At 52.5% G+C, this 22,725-nt stretch overlaps 1 protein-coding gene across 1 annotated transcript in view; it reads right to left on the bottom strand.

Moving 5' to 3' along the window:
- Positions 1-4,731: 4,731 nt before the first annotated feature.
- The window catches only part of LOC119112100 (trichohyalin), a 68,945-nt gene continuing 50,951 nt past the window's right edge, over positions 4,732-22,725 (bottom strand). The window contains exons 9-15 of the mRNA XM_037236112.1: positions 21,034-21,222; positions 20,412-20,551; positions 13,918-16,573; positions 12,677-12,913; positions 10,832-11,007; positions 5,755-5,869; positions 4,732-4,873 (exon numbers count right to left, since the gene is read on the bottom strand). Coding sequence (XP_037092007.1) covers positions 4,739-4,873; positions 5,755-5,869; positions 10,832-11,007; positions 12,677-12,913; positions 13,918-16,573; positions 20,412-20,551; positions 21,034-21,222 — 3,648 coding nt within the window. The 3' untranslated portion in view covers positions 4,732-4,738. The remainder of the gene's footprint in view (positions 4,874-5,754; positions 5,870-10,831; positions 11,008-12,676; positions 12,914-13,917; positions 16,574-20,411; positions 20,552-21,033; positions 21,223-22,725) is intronic.

Genomic DNA, 22,725 nt, shown 5'->3' with positions numbered 1-22,725 from the left:
CGCAGATTGTGCATTTAATAATCGAAACAATACCGAATGGCTTGGGCTATTTTACCTTTAATGTCAAATGAGGTCACCAACCTGAAATGAATACCAGTGGCTCTTGCTTATAAAACGATATCAAAGGAAATATGGCGTTCGAATGGGAGATCAATTCCAGCACCCCCCCCCTCCCCCCAAGGCTTTTACGGAATAATTTTCAAAAGGCGCGGCTCAGCCGTGCCAAGCTTTGCACAGCTGTAGTAATTTAATAGTGCATATTTCGATATACAAAATTAGATATACCTTGCAAGGTCACCCGCTTGTGCAGGTCAAAATCAGGCCGCGATTGCCTCGAAGGTGGTTTCTAGGCATTCACTCAATCTATGCGACAAAGGAGCGTTAGACGCAGCCATGCATCTCTGACGTGGTTTCTTAGCTGGTAAAACAATGAAATTTAGGGTTAGAGCAAATATGTTGACCTAGGGTCAGGTGTGAAGGTCAGACCGAGGTCCAAGCCAATCTGTTTTTTTATTCGAGAGCGTGCTGTATGGGGTGGCATCTGGTGCTTGCTTCCAAGTCTAAACTGATCTCATAAGTCCTTGGCCTTTGTTTTAATGTAAAAATCTTAGCAAAACTATAGAACTTTGGTCGTCGTGAGTTTCTTAGGGTGAAATACCAGTGATCATGAACACCAGTGATGTTTTGTTTAATATATGTGTTGAGGTTCATGGTGGTTGCATGAGGAGGTCTGGGGGTACTTTGAACGCTAATCTGAAGTTTGACCTTATTTGCATTTATTTGACCCGAAGGCTATGACATAGGAGCTTCAAGCATAGTTAAGTGAGTTTCATACAAGTCAACTGATCATGTGAGTTTGATATCTTTAGCTCACTCAATGTTTAAACGCCCCACACCGGAGCGAGTGGCACTCAGCCAACCCTCGTGCGTGGGGTAAACCGGGTCGTGAGTAGAGTTCTGAGGGCGTCTTCCACTCCGATCTGGACTTTGACCTTGTTTGATCTTATTTAAACTAAAGTGAACAACCTAGGAACTTCAAAATGCAAGGACTATGATTTAACATGAAACCATGTACAAGACCAAGAGACACCAAACGTGAATTATGTGTCTCTTGCTCTGTAAGGTTTGCTAGATTTCATTGGTGCCAAATTGACTCCCAACCGAGCGCGTCACATTCAACCGGCCATCCAGGCGCGTGTTAACATCATTCTGCGGACAGATAGATCACTGGGGCTATCTTATAACTGTGTCATTGAAAACGAATACCGGAAGCACTACAAGAATGGCAGACAGATGACCTTTGAGCCCTAATTGCTTTAACCTGTGTAATTACACATTCCTCCTCAGCTGCACGCGATCATTTTAGCACAACACATAACGATGCGTAGCATAGATAACAACACGCGTAGCAACGCATTAGCACATAAATGCAACATTTCTAGGTGTCGATATATAACTGAGCGTGCGTTGTTCCTTCCTGCACCTCCTCCTCCATGTGGGTTTGCTATTGTTGTTGCGTCACGTACTTCTACGAGTGAGGAATTGCCCGCTTAAATTGTGTGGGGAACACGGCGTTGTTTTCGCTGTTTAGCTAGCAAGGAAAACAATGCGATGGTCACATCCATGTACTCTTTATTTACAGTCAACAAATGAGTATTAACGTGGATATGCGCACTATAAGATCACGGTTTCAGCCCACTTTCCACGCTGATTCCCTGTGCTTCGACACGCGACTGAGATCAAGTGATGTGTTACGTGTGACACCACGAGCACAACCGCTTCCCAGTCAGCGGCACACAGTGGAGCATCCAGGAGCACCACCGGAACACCTCCCATGCAGGACAGAAGCCTTAATAAAAACACGCCGCGCTGAAATGCCTACGCTATCAGGCAAAGTGACAGGGAGAGGGGAAGGGAGAAAGAGGGAAAGAGAGAGGGGAGAATAGTGAGGACGGGTTCGCACTGCGCATGCATTCAACCAGCAGTGCCACCGTTTCCAGCAAGAACAGGTAGAGGCTAAACTTCTCAAGACAACGTCGACGACGGTACGCACAGGGACAGAAGCGCCGTGGTGGCAGCACATGAGAGGAAGGCCGGGGCGTGGTCGCCCCCGCCGGCCACCGCCGCCTGCACAGACAACGTCAGAGGACGCCGAAACGGAGAGGGAGACACAGACATGTGGGCCTCGCTAGACCGAAGCCGGGGAGACTAGGAGTGGCGCAACTACGCGTTTGACAGCACCGTCACACCGTGGCACTACAACCGGCTACACTACTCCGTCCGCAGCCCGGCGCTGCGCCGAGCCAAGAGTCGCCGATCGTGCACCCGCGTTGGTCAACACAGGTCAACACGGTCGGTCGCCCCGCTCCCGGCGCGCCTGGCGCATGCACCGCGGCTCGCCCGCCGGCCACCGGGGGCGCCGCAGGGCGCCGCGCCCTCTCCTGGCGCCGACACACGACGAGGTGGGGCGCCGCTGACACGCGCGGAGGTTCGTATGGCACATGACTGGCAGTATGGCGCACCAAACCACCCCGACTGGCTCGCGCGCACGCAGCTGCGAATCGGTCGCGAACGCGCGACTGCGCACTGAGTGACGTCACATGCACACTAACACCGTGTCTCAATAGGACGTACGCCCCCACTGAGGCCGTCTCGCACGCGAAGCGGCCTCGCACGGCGCGCGTGTGCGTGCCATGGAGCGCGAGCTGTGCACGCGAGCCTCATGTTGATGGAAGCTGCTTCGGCCCGTGAACAAAACGGGGAGCTAATAACACAGCGCCGTACACTTAGGAGACATGACAACCGCTAGGGAATGAAACGCTGATTTGGTAGAAAAGCGAACGTGAGTACTAAACGCCACATCAATTGATCGCAAAATGGTGTGCGGCCGAGCCCGTACGATGCACCGAGCTGAAATGATGAGATCTCGCACCATTTGCACAGCGCGAAGCTTGGCCGTGAATTGCACAAAAAACATAGCCACTTCATTAGATTTGAGCAAGGTTGAACATAGGGCGAGCACAAAAAAAGCAATCGATAAGTAATATCAGAGAGAAGAGACGCTAATATGGCAGCGGTGGGGGAGAGCGGTGCGAAGCCCCATTATCACCACCAGTCACAGAGGTGTAAGAGAGCTGTTGAGTCACGCAGCAGAGTCGGGACGTGACGCCGGAGCGCCCGGTGTGACACGGTGATGTCAGCGAGGTGTCAGGTGGACATAACCGGCAGTGTCCCCGTCACTGCACTGTAAGGCTGGAGCCTGTAAAAAACGCACAGAACGCACTGTGAGTCCTGGGCTGCACTGTAATTAATTAGCGCCGCTTAATTAGCGCTTGCTTAACTAGCGCTGCTTACGTAACACGATTTGGTTCACGTCGCTTGCCACAGCCCGCACGCCGGGTGTCGCAGTGGGGGCCGGTGAAAATCCCGCAGTTGTAACTCGAGTTTCACGCTCTGCAGTCTGATAACCTGTCAGGATAGTAATGTGAATTAAGGAGCGTATCGCAGATACAAATATGGAAGGTTCTGCACAACAGCAGCAAATGGCGACGAATATTCAGACAACTTGGGACGCAAAACACCTGAACACATAATAGAAACAAAAATGATAACCATGATCTATGATGTTAGACCCTAGAGCGCCAAAATTACCTATCTACATGTGGATGAAAATAACGCGGTCTCCATAAAAGAGTATTAAATACGATGGCCAACGAGAAACAATGGTGTCAATCCGGTTCAATGCCACCTGAACAGGGCGGGATGATGCCCAGCCCGATACAGCCTTGCGGAACTGCCTGCGATCAGTTTGTCAGCGTTGCCTGGTGAAAGTGGAGCTGAACCGGCCAGCTAAACACACCAGGTAAAGGAAGTGCTGCCGGGCAAAGATGAGGACAAAGATTTAGCGATGGTATGCCAGCTGTACGAGTTGTCCATGGGTGAGAGACTGAAAACCGTCGGAAATAAGCAGCGGTGAAATAATGATTGTTTATATGGAATGTTTTTTTAAGGCGAAGAAGAGATGGGCTCGCTGCAATAATGTGACATGATGAACTGTCGGCCATCGGTTTGGTTATATTCTGTTCGGTGCCACCCTTGAAGCAAAATGTCCAAGTCAGCTGGAGCAAACTGGCCAACAGATCACATTAATGCTTAAGGCATGTGTGTTTGAAGGACGTTTTCATTAGCTGAAATGAGCCAGCTGACTGATGCCGCATATTCGCAACATAAATCAAAATAAGGCGATGCCAGTCTGCTATGTCAGGTGTGTCTCAGACAAACCATCAACCGCAAATGCTTACCTTTAGCGGTGTTCGTAGATAAGCGACGAAGAGCAGATGCCATGTAGCCACTGATTGGTCTTGAAAGAGGTAGCCTCTGGCTGATGAGAACGATCTCTTCTCTGGGACACTAAGCTGGGCCAGGCCGTTTGCTCCCAGCCGGCCTGGCAGGCAGTCCGGCGCTGCCGATGCTAGCGCCACCTGGACAACTTTCACTAGCGCCATCTGTCCCATATTTCCGCGCCCACAAACCTAAATCACAAGAGGATACCAATGCAGTGAACGCGAAGTTGAAAAAACCGCGAGACGGTTGAAAACCAAAAGCAGCTAAGCAAAACAAAAATACGTACTTATAGCCAACCGAGCCCGGCTTTGTCTCCAGGCACTTCGCAGTACGCGGCGCACCTCATTTTAGCATCTCACACGCACACCCGTCCACCTGATGAACTATTGCACTTTTAGAAGAGGCTCTTGAGGAAGCCGCCGACTGCCTTCGACGCGTTGGCTGCGTTTCCAGCCACGTTTCCGGCCACGTTGGCAGCGGCGCTGGCCGCGTTCCCAGCCGCGTCCGGCAGGATGCTGGGCAGCTGTGGCTGCGGGCAGGCGGCGAGATTCGGCTCAGTCCAGCTCAGCACAGGGGGGGGGGGGGGGGGGGGGGGGGGGGGGGGGGTGTGAGGGAGTCCCGCGCGGGAGCGAAGGAACGAGCTACGCTGGTCTTCGCGCTCACGTCTAACCAGAGCTATCGCTGCATTTCTGACTAGCTTCTGCTCAAAATCACGTAAGTGACTTACGAGGACCGTCATGCACATGGATAGTAATCATAGCATTATTCATCGCAGAAAACGAGGAGAATGAAAATAGATGCGTTTACGTTTCGAGAAAAATGCCTTTATCAAAAATAATCGCAGAAGTCCGTAACAGAACAAGCGGAATAATTAATAGAGTAACAACTCTGCCGAATGGGGGAAGCCTTCTGCTATTGTTTCGATAAAGACATGTTGCCGAAATATGAACGCACCGTACCTCCATTCGCCTGGTTTTTCATCTAGGATTAAAGTTGTTACGAAAAGCTCATCTAGCTTCTGCTCAATTAGATTACTGCGTGTTCTTTTTCACCGGAATAAACTGCCACGGCGTTGACATTGCGTTTACCTAACTGATCGCGGCACGTGATGCCGTATTAAAATCTGTAGTGAGACTCAAATACATCAATGCCTCTAAATCAAGGAGACACTCTTCCATCTAAATTTAGGAGAACCGCTGGCACATGACTTGAACAAGGCATAACATGCCACGCAGAACACCTATCCCTATCACAAAATAAGCTTGAAAAAAGATTAATCCCGTAAATACTCCTCCGCATCACCGATTTCTTTTCCAACGTTAGGCAGCAGCTATCGCGCTCTTTTGTGAACCCCGACGTCAGCACCGGACACACGCCGTCTCTCGGCCGAGCGTCGGCGCCGGCCGTTACCTTGGCCTGGCCGGGTGGCGGCACCTGCGGGCTGGCCACGCCGGGGGTAGTGGCCCGCGACGGCGCCGCAGACGGGGGCGCCGTCAGCGACTGGCCCCGGCCCCTCTTCAGCGCGCTGCAAGGCATCAGGCACGTCAGCGTGGTGCCCGTCTGCGCTCCACAAACGTAAGAACAAACACACGTGTGCATAAGCGTTCGAAAGCGACGAGCAGGCGGAGAAGTGGCATTAGAGGATCGGAAACCTGGCCAGATTCTTGCAGAAGTGACTTTGGGATCAGAATCCTTGGTAAGCACAGCCCTTTGCGAAGGCCTTGATCGCACTAACCGAGAAGAGCAGTTTCAGTTGAGCTTTAACGGAAGGATTGAGACGAGGCATTTGTATCACGGGTGAATGACTGTTCGGACTACCGTCCTCTTCCGGTGTGTTAGTATGCACATAGCGTTTTGGTCGATTCACATTCCAGCCGCCGGCAGGTATCATTGAATGCTGGGACGGACTGGGCGATATTTGACTTTCGGCCATGTACGCGCTGCGCTCGGAAACCTACCCTTGGATCTGTGATTCGAACCAGGGTCTGCTGCCTGCGAGGCCAGTATTCTACCCACTGAGCCGAGTTCTCTTCTTGTATTGTGTTGATTTAAACCGGGGCCTTCTGACTGTGAGGCCAATGTTCTACCGACTGAGCCAACGGAGAACTCGTAATCGGTAAGCTTTTCCCGGCGAGTTCAGTTGGAAGAGAACTGGAGGCGCAACAGAAAACCCTGGTCTGAATCCCAGCAATTTCAAGAACACTCGGCTGGTGACGCGTGCATGGTTTAAAGCCAGACATCGCCCGGTCGTTCTCAGGACGACGGCCAGAGAGCTTCCTGCTTCCTGAATTACTCCATCCTAGTTCCAGTTGAAGTGACAGCTTTAGCCGAACTTATTTAACGCGCCATATAATATCATGTCAGGATAATGTCGAGACACGGCCGCCCCTATCACTTTACCCCTGCCATAGTCAGCTGTATCTCGGCGGTCTCTGGTGAGTCCGAAAATGGACCACTATTTCGGAAGATGCGGACCGCGCAGCGGGCCGCCATAATGGTCAGGTGTTCAGGTGTGCTGACCGTCTCTGGTGAGTCCGAGAATGAACCCCTACTTCGGGGACCCGGACTTCGCAGCGAGCCGCCAGAGTGGTGGGGTGTCCAGTGCCCTACCTGATTATGGTGTCCTAACTGATCAGTAACCCTGGCTAACAACTGATTAACTGAGCTACGTGTTACGGAACCTCACTACTACGGGCGAAAACTACGGGCGTGTTACGGAACCTCACAAAGAGCCAACCACTTTCAATCGTTATTTGCGCAGGTTGTGACGTGTACCATAAAAACATGAGTTAGGATTTGATGTTTGACTTTGGCTCTGTTTGTGTTAGATTGTTTGCTGACATCGCGTGACCGTCGTGGAAACTTCACACTTGTTTCTTATCTCTTGTCGTCAGCGGAAGAAAATCGCAGCGGAAAATCTTGATAACTCGACTTCGTTCACTCTACGTCTCATTCGTTGCACCCGTTTACCTAAAACTATCGTTCACATCGACAGGGAAAAAATAGGCACGTGTAAGCATTTCCTAACAAAATGATTCATGCCAGATCTTTCTAATTATGAGCGAGGCCGCAGGCCACGGAAGTCTTACTTACATTATGAGATAACTTTCTCACTTGAGCGACCCGCCCAGGCACAGCCATAACGGTCTTCAACAAGCATGTCTTTAGAGAAGCATTCTATAAGCTCCTGTGGAGTCTTGCAACCAATGGCCGCAGGCACATGCCGATTTAAAAAAGAACGCAGTGCTCGAAACCCTGCGCTGTGTGCATTGTCTTCATGCAGTAGATTTACCTCGCAACGTGGTAATACAAATAGGATTTTATCTCCTCTTTCGATTGACACGATATTGGTGCGTCTTGCTCTCTTAGGTTTGCTAGATTTCAGGGGTGCCAAATTGACCCCCAACCGGGCGCGTCACATTCAACCGGTCACCCAGGCGCGTGCTAACATCATTCTGCGGACAAATAGATTACTGGTGCTGTCTTGTAACCGTGGCACTGAAAACGAATGCCCAAAGTAGCACGGGAATGGTAGACAGATAACCTTTAAGCCCTAGAACCGGCCCATGTAACGTCTCATTCCTTATGAGCCACACGCGATGAATTTAGCGCGACGCAAGTGACCTGAGCGTACCAACGATCTAGCACTCATAGGTGCCCATAGATAACTGAGTGTGCGTCACCTTCCCCCCTCCCCAACATGAGTGTTTGTTGTTGTTAAGCACAGCTTAGACAACTGAATAGCGGATCGTTTGATATCTAAGATTTAGATGCACCTTGTAAGGTGGCTGACCTACAGTAGGTCAAAGCGAGGCCATGAATTCAACGAAGTCAATATATATGAAACCGTTTAATTTGATGCAACAATAGAGTGTTAGACGTAGTCATATATCTCTGATATGCTTTCTCAGGCAACACGAATATTGAATGAACAAATGCTCTTGACCATAAGTTAAGTATGAAGGTCCGACCAAGGTTAAAACCAATCTGTTTGATTACTCTAGGGCTTGCTGTATGGGGAAGATTCTGGTGCTAATTTCGTATTTATTGATAACAGGAACCGCATTATGCATTTTCCATGAACTCACTTAAGGTTAGAATAGGTCACTTACCTAAAATGACCCAGGCCAACATTTTGTTTATAGGAACATACTGCTTTGTATTATCTTTGCCGCTCATTTGCATGCAAAACTCAAAGCAGTCTTGCATGATGTTGGTCACCATGACGTTCAAAAGGTCAAACAAGGTCACTGACCTTAAATGAGTATGTGATCTTTTGCTTAGAACAGGTATCTAAGTTGCTTCGTGCACTTTGGAGACCAACCAACAGTATGACCCTGTTTGACCTTATTTGACCCAAAGGTCACGACCTAGGAACTTCAAACTTTGACCTAAGCGAGTTCACTTACAGATCAACACACCCTGTGAATTCGATGTCGCTAACACTTTTAGTTAAGGGGGGGGGGCAAACTGACTCCCACCCGAGCAAAGGGTATCCAACCATCCACCCGGGCGTGTGTTAATATGGAGACCATTTCAACAAATAATTATTCGGCGGGACGATAACTTCCGAATGTAAAGGGCATGACCGCGACGTAATATGTTACACAGGCAAGGTTCGCGTGCAACAGTACATTAAGACGAGATAGCATAATGTATGCTGCTCTCTCGTGATGCAAGTTGTGGCATGGCAAGGATTAGACGGCGAAAGAGGTGTCTGCATTTAAGTCAAAACGCCTTAGTGTTGTACTTAATGGTCGCGTGAAACCAAGCCTCCGAAGATCTCAGGGGTTCGTATCCGGCTTCCGAGGCGTTTCGTGCCATGCCCGCAGCTAGTCCCAGCCGCCCTACGTTTGGTGCAGCACAATGTCATGGCCATCAACAAGCGCTGCTGACATTTTCTGCCTGGCTTCAGACCTGTCTGTTTCAATTGCGCATTGGTAAATGTCGGAGCTCAGGTGCAGTGGCAGCGCAGGCTTGACCTTTACCGGATTTCAATATTTTGCCATCTCGGTAAGAGCCTGTCTAAGTCTGAGTGCCTGAGAGCGTTCGAGCAAATCCACTTAAATCTCGATTAGGTTTGAAATGGAAGGTCCACTGGCTAAGCTCGAGCAATCTTCTATAATCAAAGAGTCCCTTCGAGCCACACTTATCTGGACAAGTCGCGAGCTAATGACACAATACTTCGAATAATAACCGCTTCTGCTTAAACTCACTTGCTACTACAACAAGTGATGAAGGCTAAGCTGGCGCTGCCAGTTTCACGGCGTTTCAGCCCGGCAGCCGGGGCTGAACTGCTCCTGTCGTGCCTGAGCAGCAGGACTCACATCCGAATGCGAGGCGTGGAGATAGACACCTGCTAATTGAACATCGCGGTCCAGAGCACCTGTGACAGTGGTATCGCTCCACCCATGCAGCCAAGTATACCGTCGCTAGCCGGCTGCGAACCCCATCCAACGAGATCGACCGCCGGGCTCAAGATTGAGTATCTTAATAGACCGGCTCCTAGGAAGTCTGCTGGCCGTTACTCAAAGCTCGACCTCTGTAAATTTGGAGGCGACGAACGCCGAGCCCACTGCCGGGCTCGCATCGGTGCCGACCCCTGCTTAACGACGGTCGGACAGATTCACCCGAGTCAGGGCTGCTCGTCAGTTGTCGGTCTGCCCAAGTCAGAGCCGCTCGTCAACTGTCGGTCTGCCCGAGTCCGGACCGCTCCTCAACTGTTGGTCTGCCCGAGTCCGGGCCGCTCCTCAATTGTCGGTCTGCCCGAGTCAGGGCCGCTCGTCAACTGTCGGTCCGCCCAAGTCAGAGCCGCTCGTCAACTGTCGGTCTGCCCGAGTCAGGGCCGCTCCTCAACTGTTGGTCTGCCCGAGCCAGGGCCGCTCGTCAACTGTCGGTCTGCCCGAATCAGGGCCGCTCCTCAATTGTCGGTCTGCCCGAGTCGGGGCCGCTCCTCAACTGTCAGTCTGCCCGAGTCAGGGCCGCTCCTCAACTGTCGGTCTGCCCGAGTCAGGGCCGCTCCTCAACTGTCGGTCTGCCCGAGTCAGGGCCGCTCCTCAACTGTCGGTCTGCCCGAGTCAGGGCCGCTCCTCAACTGTCGGTCTGCCCGAGTCATGGCCGCTCCTCAACTGTCGGTCTGCCCGAGTCCGGGTCGCTCCTCGACTGCCGGTCTGCCCAGCTCAATGCTGTGTGTCAGCTGCTGGTCTGGACAGAAATGGCGCCTAGCTAGGTGAGCCGGGTGCTGGGGGTACCGAGGAATAGATTTAAAACTATGCTGTCACCCGTAAGCAATACTTCAGACAGAAGTTATGCCAATTTGAGAGGAAATTTTCTTCTTAACATCGTACACCGTAAAAAACGTTGCGCACGAACAAACACAAGTTGAAATAATCCCAACCCAACATAAGGTGAACTGTGATCGGAGCATCACACCCCATAAGGTGAGCTGTGATCAGAGCATCACACCCCATAGGCCTTGTGCACTCACTCCTGCAGCTCCTTGATGGTCTTGTCCTTGGCGAACTGCTCCTCCTGCGACATCTGCATGAGGTGTAGCAGCCGCTCCGACTCGCCCTGCGCCTTCTGGTTCTCCAGCCGCACCTGGGCCAGCTCGTCTTGCAGCGCTTTCAGTTCCGCACCGTCGTCCTCCTGCCGTGCTGCCGCCTGTGGGGGCAGGGCGGGGTCAGGCGCGGCAACTGGTGCGCCTGCCACCGCCAGGCTCCGCTCGTCCGCTCACTCACCAGTCATCCCGCAGTCCCCCCCCCCCCCGCCTGCGCATGCGCCGTAGTGTGTGCAGTAAACTGATGTATTCTCGAAGCGGTTCGCAATCACCGGGCTCAGTGGTGGTTGCTGTAGCCAGTCGATACAGGAGCTGTGAAGTTCAGTCGCGTGTTGGCCCGGCCTGCCGCACGCAGCGACAGTACGGGAGAATCGATACAGGTGGCGCTGTCGCAAGATCGTTATGGGGGAAGTTGATAGCAAGACAGGCATTCATTAGCCTGCCTGCAACAAATGTCTGTGAGCGTAACTTTTCCACAAGGCACCTGCCGCTCTCAGCGGCAGCGAAGCAGTTGGTGCCAAGTGACGGGAGAAGGATAAGGAATCGCAACATCCTTCTTTGTCGTGACTGTGGACATCGAAGCCACACGGAACATCGTCATTAAGACAATTATGACGAGGTACGACAGAATCGTCCCCTTCTATTACAGGGACGCAGAAGTGTGGTCTCATTAACGTTGGTGAGGCACAAACCACTTAAAGACACGGCCGACTGACGCCACAAACACACGAAGGATCCGTCTAAACCGGGGCTCATGAAGACACTTCAGTGATTGCACCAACACTGCGAATCATCCAACTCATTCTCATCGCGCAAGATCGCGGATCCCGCACGGTTCTTCACTTCGAGCAGCTTTGTCCACACTATGAGAGCCAATGTGAGAGAACAAGCTCCGGCACACCAGTCTCCGGCTCCCCGGCACTTACAGGCTTTAACAATTTTTGTGCTCTTTTGTGCTGTAGATCTTTGAATTTTTGCATTTTCTTATGGCGCAAATTCGGGGGCCTGTGTTCAGAAAAGCCGACCGCGTTAGTGCTACATTCCTTAGATTTGACGAGAACCTCAGAATCATACTGATGGCTGATTCTGATTCAGAGTCGGACTGATGGCTCACAACGCAACTTGTCAATCACGCCAGCCACGTCGCATTTGACGTCAGCAACAAAAAATTATCAGCATATAGCTATTGACCATCGGCCAACATACCAAGCATTCTGCATGACCTTCCGTGCGCGCTCATCCTCGTCCGAATTTACAGCACGCATCATCATACTTTACTCGATCTGGACAGCCAGCGAAGGCTGTCAGCGGGTATTGGAGTGGGCGGTGCGGTGCGAAGACCAACTTCTGCCCGGAAATGATGTAGTTCCGGTGGCCGACTTCCTGTCCGCATCGCGAAAGCCGGTCCGCGAGTGCCCAACCGCGGCGCCGCTGTTTACGATGGTGGTGCTCATTTGCCGGAGTGCCGATAGTGAGCTAAATGGTCCGCTCGCGACGGATAGTGAGTGTTATTGCCTGTCGAATGGGTGGCGCTTTACAGACACCCCGAGCGATGTTGCTAGTCGATTTGCATCTGCATCGATGCTGGGACAGACGAGCTCAGCGCTGCCGTGCAGGCGGATGAAGCTGATGGAAAGTTGGACGGGCGCAACGAGGACAACGCAACGCGACAAGAATACAGCTGTGTTGCTCGTCAAATCGCGGTGGTCTCATTAAAACAGCAGTGGATGTCGACATGCTACGTGGCGACAAGCTACATGATGGCCTGCCTACCTTGGTGGCCAGCTCGTTCTCCAGCTGCTGGACACGAGCTTGCAGCTGCGCTAGCTGCCGCTCCCTCTCCTCCGCCTCGCGGCCGCGCTGCTCCAGCAGCTGCGCTTGCTGCTGCAATTGCTGGGTCTGCTGCTGCAGCTGCATTGACTGCTGCTTGATCTGCTGCTGCAGGGCAGACTCGTCCTCCGCGCTGTTGCCGGGAGCGGACGTCTTCTGCTGCGCCTTCTGCAGATCCAGCTGCGGTGGGCAGAACACTTAGTAACATGTTGGCAACCATGACGCACAGTCTCGGTTGTGGAAGCGACGTAAGTCCCATGGCCTTCCCTCATTATGTGTGTTTTAACACTGCATTGTCTGGTAACCACCTGCGATACCCCGAATGCCGACAGACATTTTATCACGCATCTTATTCCATATTTACGTGCTGTGCTATGTCCATACGGAACACTTTTGGACAAAGCTCAGCAGTGATGAAACAGTAGGCATCATTGTTTTGCAGCAGAGAGAAGCCCGCTTCGGCTTCACATTGGGACCGCACAGTTAACATACACCCCGCGCATGGGGTGTATGTTAACACCGCGACGACCGAAACGTTCGTGGTTGAACTGAGTGATACTTAGATCAAAGACGGTAATTTAGGTAACTATTTCGCAAAAAAGACTCGATAGAAATAAGAAAAACCTTCAGCTCCTGGTTCTTCGTCATTATGAGTTCAGAGTGCCTGAGCCCACTAATCGGCCTTCAGTGTGTCAAGAGCTTGAACGACGTCATAGAGCAAGCGTTTCCTATATTGACAGCACTCGACGTTGAAAACTGTGCTTATGATCACCAGTCTGAACGCTTATGACCGATGTCAAATCATTCATTATAACGTTATAACACCTGCCATACTGAAGGCCAAACAGTCAGCACAAGAGCTCTCGACTCATTAAGATTTCCCTTTAACCCAGGATTCCGATCAATCCTAGTGCATCGAGCTATTGAGCTGCTTATTGAAATTACCCTGTTAAATTATATGGACTGTCTTCAATGTTGTAGTCAGAGCAGATAACTGCAATCAAAACGCAACCATAAGTTATGGACGCGTCGTCAATGTCATAAAGGACCCGGCGTGCGCTTTATTGCAAGCCGTCGGTCACGCCTATTTGCTAATGCACCGTCATGAAAGTCATCTCTGGCATAGCAAGACAAGCAGCCGACATAAGGACGTTATGCTTTGTCATGGAACGTTTGTCACATACCTGCGTTCGCTGCAGCTCCTGCACCAAAATCTCCAGCTGCGATTGCAGGCGTTCGCGCTCCACGCGGGCGTTCTGAATGTCATCCTTCGATCGCTCCAGTTCCTTTCGCAGCTTCTGCACCTCGTTGGAATCGCCGGCCTTCTGCTGCAGCAGCTGGTGAGCAGACGACAGCTGCTGCTGCTGCTCCTGAATGGTGCCACTCTGCTGCTCGATCTGCTGCTCCTGCAGCTGCAGCTGCTGCTTCTGCTGCTGAATCTGCTGTTGCAGCACGCTGGCCGCCTGGCGCGCCTCGCCCCTCATCACCTCCAGCTGCTGCTTCAGTTGCGTGACGTGTGCCTGCGCCTCCTGCAGTGCCTTCTCGGCGCGATCGGCGCGGCTTCGCTCGCTCTCCAGGCTGGCCTGCAGCTGCTTCAGCTGCTCGGAGTCCGAGGAACGGCTGCTAGTCTGTTCGGCGCGCAGCTCGGTCTCCAGCTGCCGCAGTCGCGTCACCTCCGCCTCGTGTGTACGTCGCATTTCGTCCATCTGCTGCTGCTTTTGCGCCAGCTCCTGCGTCAGCTGTTGCAGACGGTGGTCCCGCTCCTGCAGCTCCTGTGCTACCTGCGTCTGCTGACCACTGGCCGTCTGTTGCGACCGCTCCAGGCTCTGCTGCGTGCTCTGCAACTCCTGCTGGAAAGTGGCCAGCATCGCTGACGATTTCTCCAGCTGTGTCACCAGCTGGTCACGTTCGGCGGTGATCTGTGCTAGCTCACGTTCCAGCTCGGCCACTCTCTGCAGCTGTTGCTCGGTCACTTTACCCTGCTGATCGGCTGCCACCAACCGTTCCTCAGACAGCCGGACTCGCTCCTGCACCTGTTGCCTTTGCCTCTCGGCCTCCTTTGCAGTCTCTTCTGCCTTGAGTCTTCTTTCCTCAGCCTGACGTTTCGCCTCCAACGCTTGCCGCTTTTGTTCCTCAGCCTGTCCTCTGCATTCCTCAGCCTTTTGTGTCTGCTCGTCAGCCTGGCGTTTTTGCTCCTCAGCCTTCTGCTTCTGTTCTTCAGCCTGTCGTTTCTGTTCTTCAGCCTGCCTCTTCTGCTCCTGAGACGTACGGAGAGCGGCGCGGGATTCCTCTAGTTCACCATTCATCTTCGCCAACTGTTCCTGGAAGCCCTGGATCTGCTTTCTGGCCTGCTCGTCGCTGCTGCTAACTTTGTTCGCCACCTGCTGGAGGCCTTGGCGTTCCTGCTCGGACGTCCGCAGCTCACCCTCCATGCGCTCCAGCTTGCTGTGCAATGACTCAATTTCCATGGCCATCTTCTCGAACTCGACCTTGGCTGCCTCATTGCTGTCTTTGTACTTGGTGAGCCGCTGCTGGGTGTGCTCGAGCTCGCGGCTCAGTCGCTGGGTCTCGGCATCAGACGCCTGCTTCTGCTCGCTGACCTTCTGCAGCTCGCCTTGCGACTTCTCCAGCTTGGAGCGCAGCCGGTCCATCTCGGCCGACATCTTCTCCAGGTCATCCTTGCTCTCATTCTGTACCGAGCAGCGCTTCTCCAGCTCGGCCTGCGCTTGCTGCAGGTCGCTCCTGGTGCGCTTCTTCTCCGACTCCAGCTGCTCGACCCGCTGGCCCAGTCGCGTCGCCTCGCCCTGCGCCTTTTCGTACCGCGACCGGATGCGCTCCAGTTCGAACTTGAGCCGGTCTACCTCACCCTGGTTTTGCTCTTTCTCGGACGCGAACCTGGTCATGTTGTTCTCGTGCTTGTCCAGCTCCTTCTGCAGCCGCATGACTTCCTCCTGCTGTTTTTCGTTCTGGATTCGCTGCTTGCGTACCTCCATTTGGGAGACATCGTACTTCTCCCGCACGCGGTCCAGTTCGTTCTGCACCACCTCCAGCTGAATGTCGGACCTGCTATCGTCCGTCAACGACATTCCCTTTTGTGACTCCAGCCGATCCAGCTCTATGCGCAGCTTGGCCGCCTCCTGCTCAAACCGGTCTCGCATGAGGTGCTCCGTCTCCAGGTCCATCTGCGTCTTGTCAAAGCGCTCCCTGAGTCGTTCGATGTCCAGCTTCAGGCGCTCCTGCTCCTCCTTGCTCTTCTCCTGGCTGTCCTGGTACTTGCCGAGGCGCGCCAGGTAGCGCTCCATCTCAGCCTGGCACGTCTCGGCCTCAGCCAGCGCCTTGTCGCGTTCCGCCTGCGCCTTGCGCAGCTCCGCATGGCTCCGTTCGCCCTTTTCGTACGCCTTCTCCACCTCCACCTGGAGACGCGCCAACTCCTCGTTGCTGCGGTCCTGCGCTACCTGCAGCTTCTGGTACTGCGCCTTGGAGCGCTCCACGTCGAACACCAGCTTGTCTACCTCCTCCTTGAGCTGCTCGCGGTCGTTAGTGAGCCGTTTGGTCTCCATCTGCGACTTCTCGTACTTGTCACGCAGCCGCTCCAGTTCGAGGTTGAGCCGCTCCATCTCGTCTCGCGAGCGCTCCTCGCTGTCCTTCATGCGCATGAACTGTACGGCGCTGCGGTCGTACAGCTCCTGCAGCTTTTCCAGCTCGTCCTGGGCGCGCCGGTGCTCCTCCTTGGTCTTGGTGAGCAGCAGGTGCGACTTTTCACCCTCCGACTGCAGCCGGTCCTGTTCGTCCTGAGCTGTCTGCAGCCGACCCTGCAGCCGCTGTACCTCGCCCTGTGACCTGGTGGCGCCGGCAGCGGCGTGTCAGGCGAGACGACCAGGATGCTCACCTGTCAGTGACGATCCGATGCCAGCACGCGGGGTCAGGGGCACCATCAGATCGGACACCAGAACGACACGTGGGAAACCGCCAGCCATGGACGAGGAGAAACGGGGCCTGAGAAGGTGCTGCGAAACAGTATCATGTGCCCTACATCAGGACACGAGAGAGAGACAAAGTCAGTGCAAACACCACGAAAACCACCTCCAAGCCGACTCCAAAAAACGGGAAGACAGAAAACTCAGAGCAGACAATGCGAAACGACACTACACTGGTGACCTGACGGCAGGCGCAGTGACGACACAAGGGCAGAACAGAGACAGAAGAGTACCCGCATGAATGACGAACGCCTAGTGTGGCTAGATTCAGAAAAGATGAACTAGTGCGTTGTATTATCCCATGTAAACCGGAGAAAAACTGCGAGAGGATTATGCTATTTCCAGTGACGCGGACAAGCTTCCGAAAAGCGAGAGCTATGCAAGTGCGGCATGCTGACGTGAGTTGGTAAGTGCGCGAGCCATGGGCAGAGAAGGCGGTGTGACAGGCGTGGCAATGGCCGCATCAATTCATTGACATCAGTCTTAATTTAGCGTGTTGCCACTGAAACACACTCGTTAGGGGAACATCACCACACCAGTGTCCTCAACATTCTCTTGTTGTCGTGATACGGACGTTTTTGGCACATCGCGATCATATCGATGCCGTGCGAAGCATCCATGCGTTCTGAAGTCATTTTTTTCTGCGGTGGATACCCGAAATTAGATATATATATATATATATATATATATATATATATATATATATATAAAATTGTATTATACAAATTATTATTATTTATATAATTATATAATCATCATCCGACGGCAGGTGGCAGCAGCACAGTTGCTTATCTGGCGCTACCAGCTGCAATGTTACTTGCCATGAATTCCAGGTTACGCGCAAAACCGACGGTTGGCGGTTGGCGGCTGGACCCAATTCTAAACGGCCTCAAAACCACAGGCGAAAATAATTGAGATGGCTACGTGGAACCTCCCCCATCACCATCCCCACGCAGAAATCAGATAACGACAGCTTCCATATGCCGCCGCGCTGTACCGCTGCTCCCCCCTCCCCCCCCCCCCCCCCCCCACAGTTCACACCCGCGCTCCGTGGCGTGTCATCGCGCGTGTTTGGCGGCGCCCGGGTCCGGCGCTGGTGGGAGCCGGCTGGCGTGCCGCTGGGCCCCCGTTTTATCGCCGCTCGGACCAGACATCGACCCGGCTCGGGTCTGCCGGCCGGCCCGCCGCTGGGCGAGTGGTTTATGTAGCGATGCCACCGCACTGCGGGCGCCCTGAGTGAGCCCGGTCATCCAGGGCCGTGTCCAGACATCACTTCTGGGGTGAGTGTGCTTGCAATGCACCAAAAACACGACTGCAGCACCTTTGGTGTATCACTCAATCTCAGACATATCAGCACTACATTTGAGGATCGCAGCCGGACTGCACATGCATCCGCTCGACCAGCCCTTCTCACTCCCAACTGGGTCCGCTGCTGAGACCCCCACCTCAGCTTCGGACTGGATCCGCCCCTGCCACCCTGGCCTGGGTCCGACCGGGTCCTCCCTGCCAGCTCATCCCCGCCCCCGTCCGCGTCTGATCTGCCCCCGAAACCCTTAACCAGTCCGGCTGGGTACGCCTCCGCCACCTCCCGCCCAGCTCCTGCTGGGTCCGCCCCTGCCGCCCGCTGCCCAGTCCCGGGCAGCCTGGGCTGCAGCTGGGTCGCGGTGGCCGGCCTGTGGGCCTGCTCGTTACCGACGGCCGGCCGATAGCGCACCGCCGCTACCGACTCCGTTGATTGGGACGCGGTTGAGGGGGGACGGAGGAGGGACACCGCGAGACACTGGCACGCACGTCACGCGCAGATATCACGCCAGCTGGCAGCACGTCTGCCGCCCGGACCTATGGCGTATCAATTCCTACGTAAAGGGAATGTTTCACGTTTGGAGATATGGAGGCGAACATCAGATATGATGGAACAAGCTCACTTATAACAATATGCGTATTTTGTTAGCGGAAAAGACTGCTCTACGCAGCAGTTCTCTGTTGAGCACCTCAATGCGTCACAACTTGACTACGTCACCGTACATTCCACAACATTGATTGGGAGCTAATTGACGGTCGCTATATCTGGACATTTCGCTCACGAACGCCTGATATGAACGCCTCGATATTTTTTGGCCTTAATCGCCGCATGGCTGATGGACTAGCAGAAATTGAATGATGTTATTATGACGTCATGAATGCTAAGGTGACTTCCAGATACTCTCCCCATTTTCGCGGGTGTGTAGGTCGGGAACTAGACGGGCTTAGGTCTTAAGAAGGGCGGAATTAAGAATAGCACCGAAAGGACTTTAGGATGGCTATTTCAGTTCAAACTCCCATATAAATGTGGAACACTCCCTTGAACTGGTTTTGGATACGTATATGTAAGGTGGCTTCTGCTTAAGTGATAGGACCAGCAAAAAATTGAGGCACTATGCAGAAGCCTGTGGTGTATTCTCTTGATTCATGCCTTGTCCTTCAATGTTTGCCAGAAGTTTTCTGTTCGTGCTTGAGCAGTGCTCCAAAGAGTTTGCCTTAGCTCGGGTCCATTGTTAAACGACTGTCACGTGTTCGTGCTTTCGTCACGGCCGCGTTTTGATCGTTAGCCTTATGGCCGAATTTAAGAGCAAAAAGGGTTTTATTTTTCAGGCCTTCGGTGTATGTTGGGGTTGAAAGCTGCTTTAAGGATTCCGAATTTCCTCCTCGTTTTAGCAATATCAAAATAAGAAAACTGTGCTAAAAATCCTTTTTCTTAAGCTTGTAGTCGGTAAATGGTTCCTAACGGCTTGTAAATAGATACAAACAGCAAGTTAGTTTTGAGCTTGTAGCTATAACCAACCGCATTTTTAAAAATATATGGAAAACAAGATGAAGGACACTGCGATGGACCATATTCACACACAGGTATGCAGCTTAGAAATTAATACACCAAACTGACGCCAGACAACACGAGGAGCGTGGAGCGCTGAGACTTCACAGTGCGACGACACCCATCCACGACACGGCAGCGGTGCGTGCGAGCGAGCAGCGGCCACGCACCGGGCTCTGGTCTCTCTGCTGCGTGGGAGCAGACAGAACTCTGTTGCTGCGGGCGGCGATGCTACCACATCCTGGATACCGTGGTGGCCTATCTAGCAGACTCGGGACAGTTTGGTGTGATATTTCTGTCAATTCTGGCTTGGCAGTCTCATGTGTTTGTCATGAGGATTGTTCCGAGAGAAAAACATTATTTATTCGAAAAGAATGTTGCCCTTGCTGAGAAAAGTGCAAATAGTTGTTCGCATGCCAATTATATGGGCTGTGATATTTGCTTCTGAGCATTGAAACGACTGGGAAATTTAACGACCGGATTAATTTCGACAGTTTGTGACACTATTTTCACTAAATTTGCATCGCCAGTACATTTACCGCAATGACTTTGTTGTACAATGTAATGGTCCATCAGCGCAGTCAGGCTGCAAACATATAGCGACTTGCCTAGCTGGTCAAGTAAATAAGACGATTCAAATTATATTAGTGTTCGTTTGCAGTCTCCAAGCATCAGCAACATTCAGAGATCATTTTAACCAAGTTACGTAAATAAGCATCATTCGCATTCATCTACACATACTCATCAAAATGCTCCCCAACAGCTGTGCCTTCAGATCTACACCAAAACGTCTACACATCGATCTAAGGCCATCTAGCGCGGGCAAGAAAGCAAAACGACAACATCCTACCGGTCATATTTCTCCAGCAGCCGTTCGTTCTCACGGTGAGCTGTTTCCTTCTCCTCTTGCAGTCGGGATATGAGCAGCTGATTCTTCTCCAACTTCTCCCGCAAGTGCTCTAGCTCCGAACTCTTGTCCTCCTTCTCTATCTGAAAGTGGCTTGGTTAGAGTGCAGAACTTTTGCCTAGGACAATGCCTACAACAGTGAGGAAATGTAGCCTCGGGACGTGTTTTGACCGCACAGACGCTCCATTGACCACTTCCGGGGCGTACACGACAGACAGCTACGACAAGCCCTTGACAATCTATCAAGGCTGCGTGTTAATACACGGCGTGGTGTAAGGTGGAATTCACGCGCATATCTCAAAATACTAAGCCATCCCTTGCAAAATCTGGCTGATTCGGTCAGTTAAGGCGCCTTTGCATCTTCCTTTTTTATCAAACATATCGGCTTTGGCTCCAGATGTGACAGCTAATCATTGGAGCGAATATTAGTCGCATTATAAAAACAACATTGAGCGAAAGCCAGCACCACAGCGATGCAACTGCGCAAATTGTAAAATATTGCACAATTGAGGACTACAGATGCACGCAGCACGCGCAGATCATGCCATGGAACGATGAAACATGCCTGCAGTTTCTGGATGAGGGCGGAATTTTTGTCGAGCTTCTCTCGGAGCAGGTCCATCTCGGTCTGCACGCTGTCCCTGTCTCGCAGCGCCTTGGCCTGCTGGGTCTGCAGCAGCTCCACACGCTCCGACTGCTTCAGTAGGTCCACTTCCACCGTCTCCTTCTCTTTCAGTATGCGCGACAGCTGACCCTGTCAACCCAAGATGTGGGCGTGGGCGTGACGGCAGGCGTGGACGAGTCGAACACGAGCTCGGCGTGGAGGCAAAGGCGGCGGCGCGGCTCGAAGCACACGCTGCGACGCGTATGCGGTGACCAGTCCGGGACCTTCGCTTATTGTCATCCTCCCCTCGTCGCACGCTGGGTCCGCCCCTGCACGAGGACGCCGGCTGGTGCCACCGTCTACACTGCGGGTAAGGTTGGCCCAGAGCTAATGAGCCATGCCCTTTGCTAGCGCTTGCTGTCCGTCCGTCTGCGATGCCCCGCTCTTACTGTCAAACGCCGCACAGGCTGGGACTCCGAGCCGGTCGTTAATCCGCGCCCATCTTTGCAACCGGATGCAAACCCGACAAAAACCGACACTAATCAGTTAGCAAAATCGGGCTGCAGCATCCCCCGAACGACCGGAAAATGTCCATTTCTTGGGCTGACAAAACATGGCATGGGTTCCTTGGGTAAGCATCAAGTTGCACCCGGGGCTGGCTAACATCCATAGAAATAGCCGCGTTTGACAGTCCTACCAGAAGAGCCTGAGAACCTCGATACATTATGGGGAGGTTTCTCCAAATTTCGGTAAGCACGACGAGAGCCCATAGTACTCTGCATCATCTTGTAGACTTATGGCGTGCAGTCGATATAAGGCCAGCAAAATCGACAAGCCGATCAGGACATAGTTTTGAAAACGTGTGCATTGATACATTGGAGTATCGGCCGCAAGTCACGTCACAGGGCTGCCCGCCAAAGACGCTATGGTTTATGAAAGAGTAATACGCTTAGACTAAGTGCTCAGAGAGCGTGTTTGATAATATGACATTATTAAACGTCTTGATCGCTGCTGCTCTGTATCCCGTGAAGAAAGATGGGTATGATGGGCATATGATGGGCATCCGAAACGTATGCTGCTCCCACCATTCTTATTAGGGGATAACTACCTTTCACCCATAAGGGCAACAACCATGAGAGCATTTGCTTGTTTTCATGAAGCTGTCAAGCTATATAGCACTAGCTCCGCAACCGCGGAAAGCATTGCGTGACCAGAATAATTCACGCGAATGTGGTCCTCGGATTAAGGGCTCACGTAATGAGTACTAATTACAGAAGATGGCAGATACGCACACATTGCAGTTTAAAGGCTAATTGGGGCACGTGCGTCTGGGTCATGGAGCAGCTAGGCGAGCTGGACTTCTATCCACATATTTCGAACGCTGCGCTATCGAGGCAAATTGAGCAGAATATTCCGATCATTGCGCCGCTGCGACATATCTTTACACTATCAATTGTCATGCACCGCACCTGCCAAGGACCATATCTGAACGGCGCAACATACACATTTCAGTCGCATAGAGCTCGTGAAAATGTTTGCGGAAGACCTCGATTTTCAGTGACTACAAAAGTATTTCATAACAGTGTGCTTCTATACGCTGTACGAGCAATGGAGCTCGACTGCACTACACTTAAAGTTAATTAACACCAATCC

The sequence above is a fragment of the Pollicipes pollicipes genome, unplaced genomic scaffold (genome assembly GCF_011947565.3).
Source record: "Pollicipes pollicipes isolate AB1234 unplaced genomic scaffold, Ppol_2.1 Scaffold_7261;HRSCAF=8764_pilon_pilon_pilon, whole genome shotgun sequence".
Lineage (NCBI taxonomy): Eukaryota > Metazoa > Arthropoda > Thecostraca > Pollicipedomorpha > Pollicipedidae > Pollicipes > Pollicipes pollicipes.
This window is presented reverse-complemented; position numbering and strand designations above follow the sequence as displayed.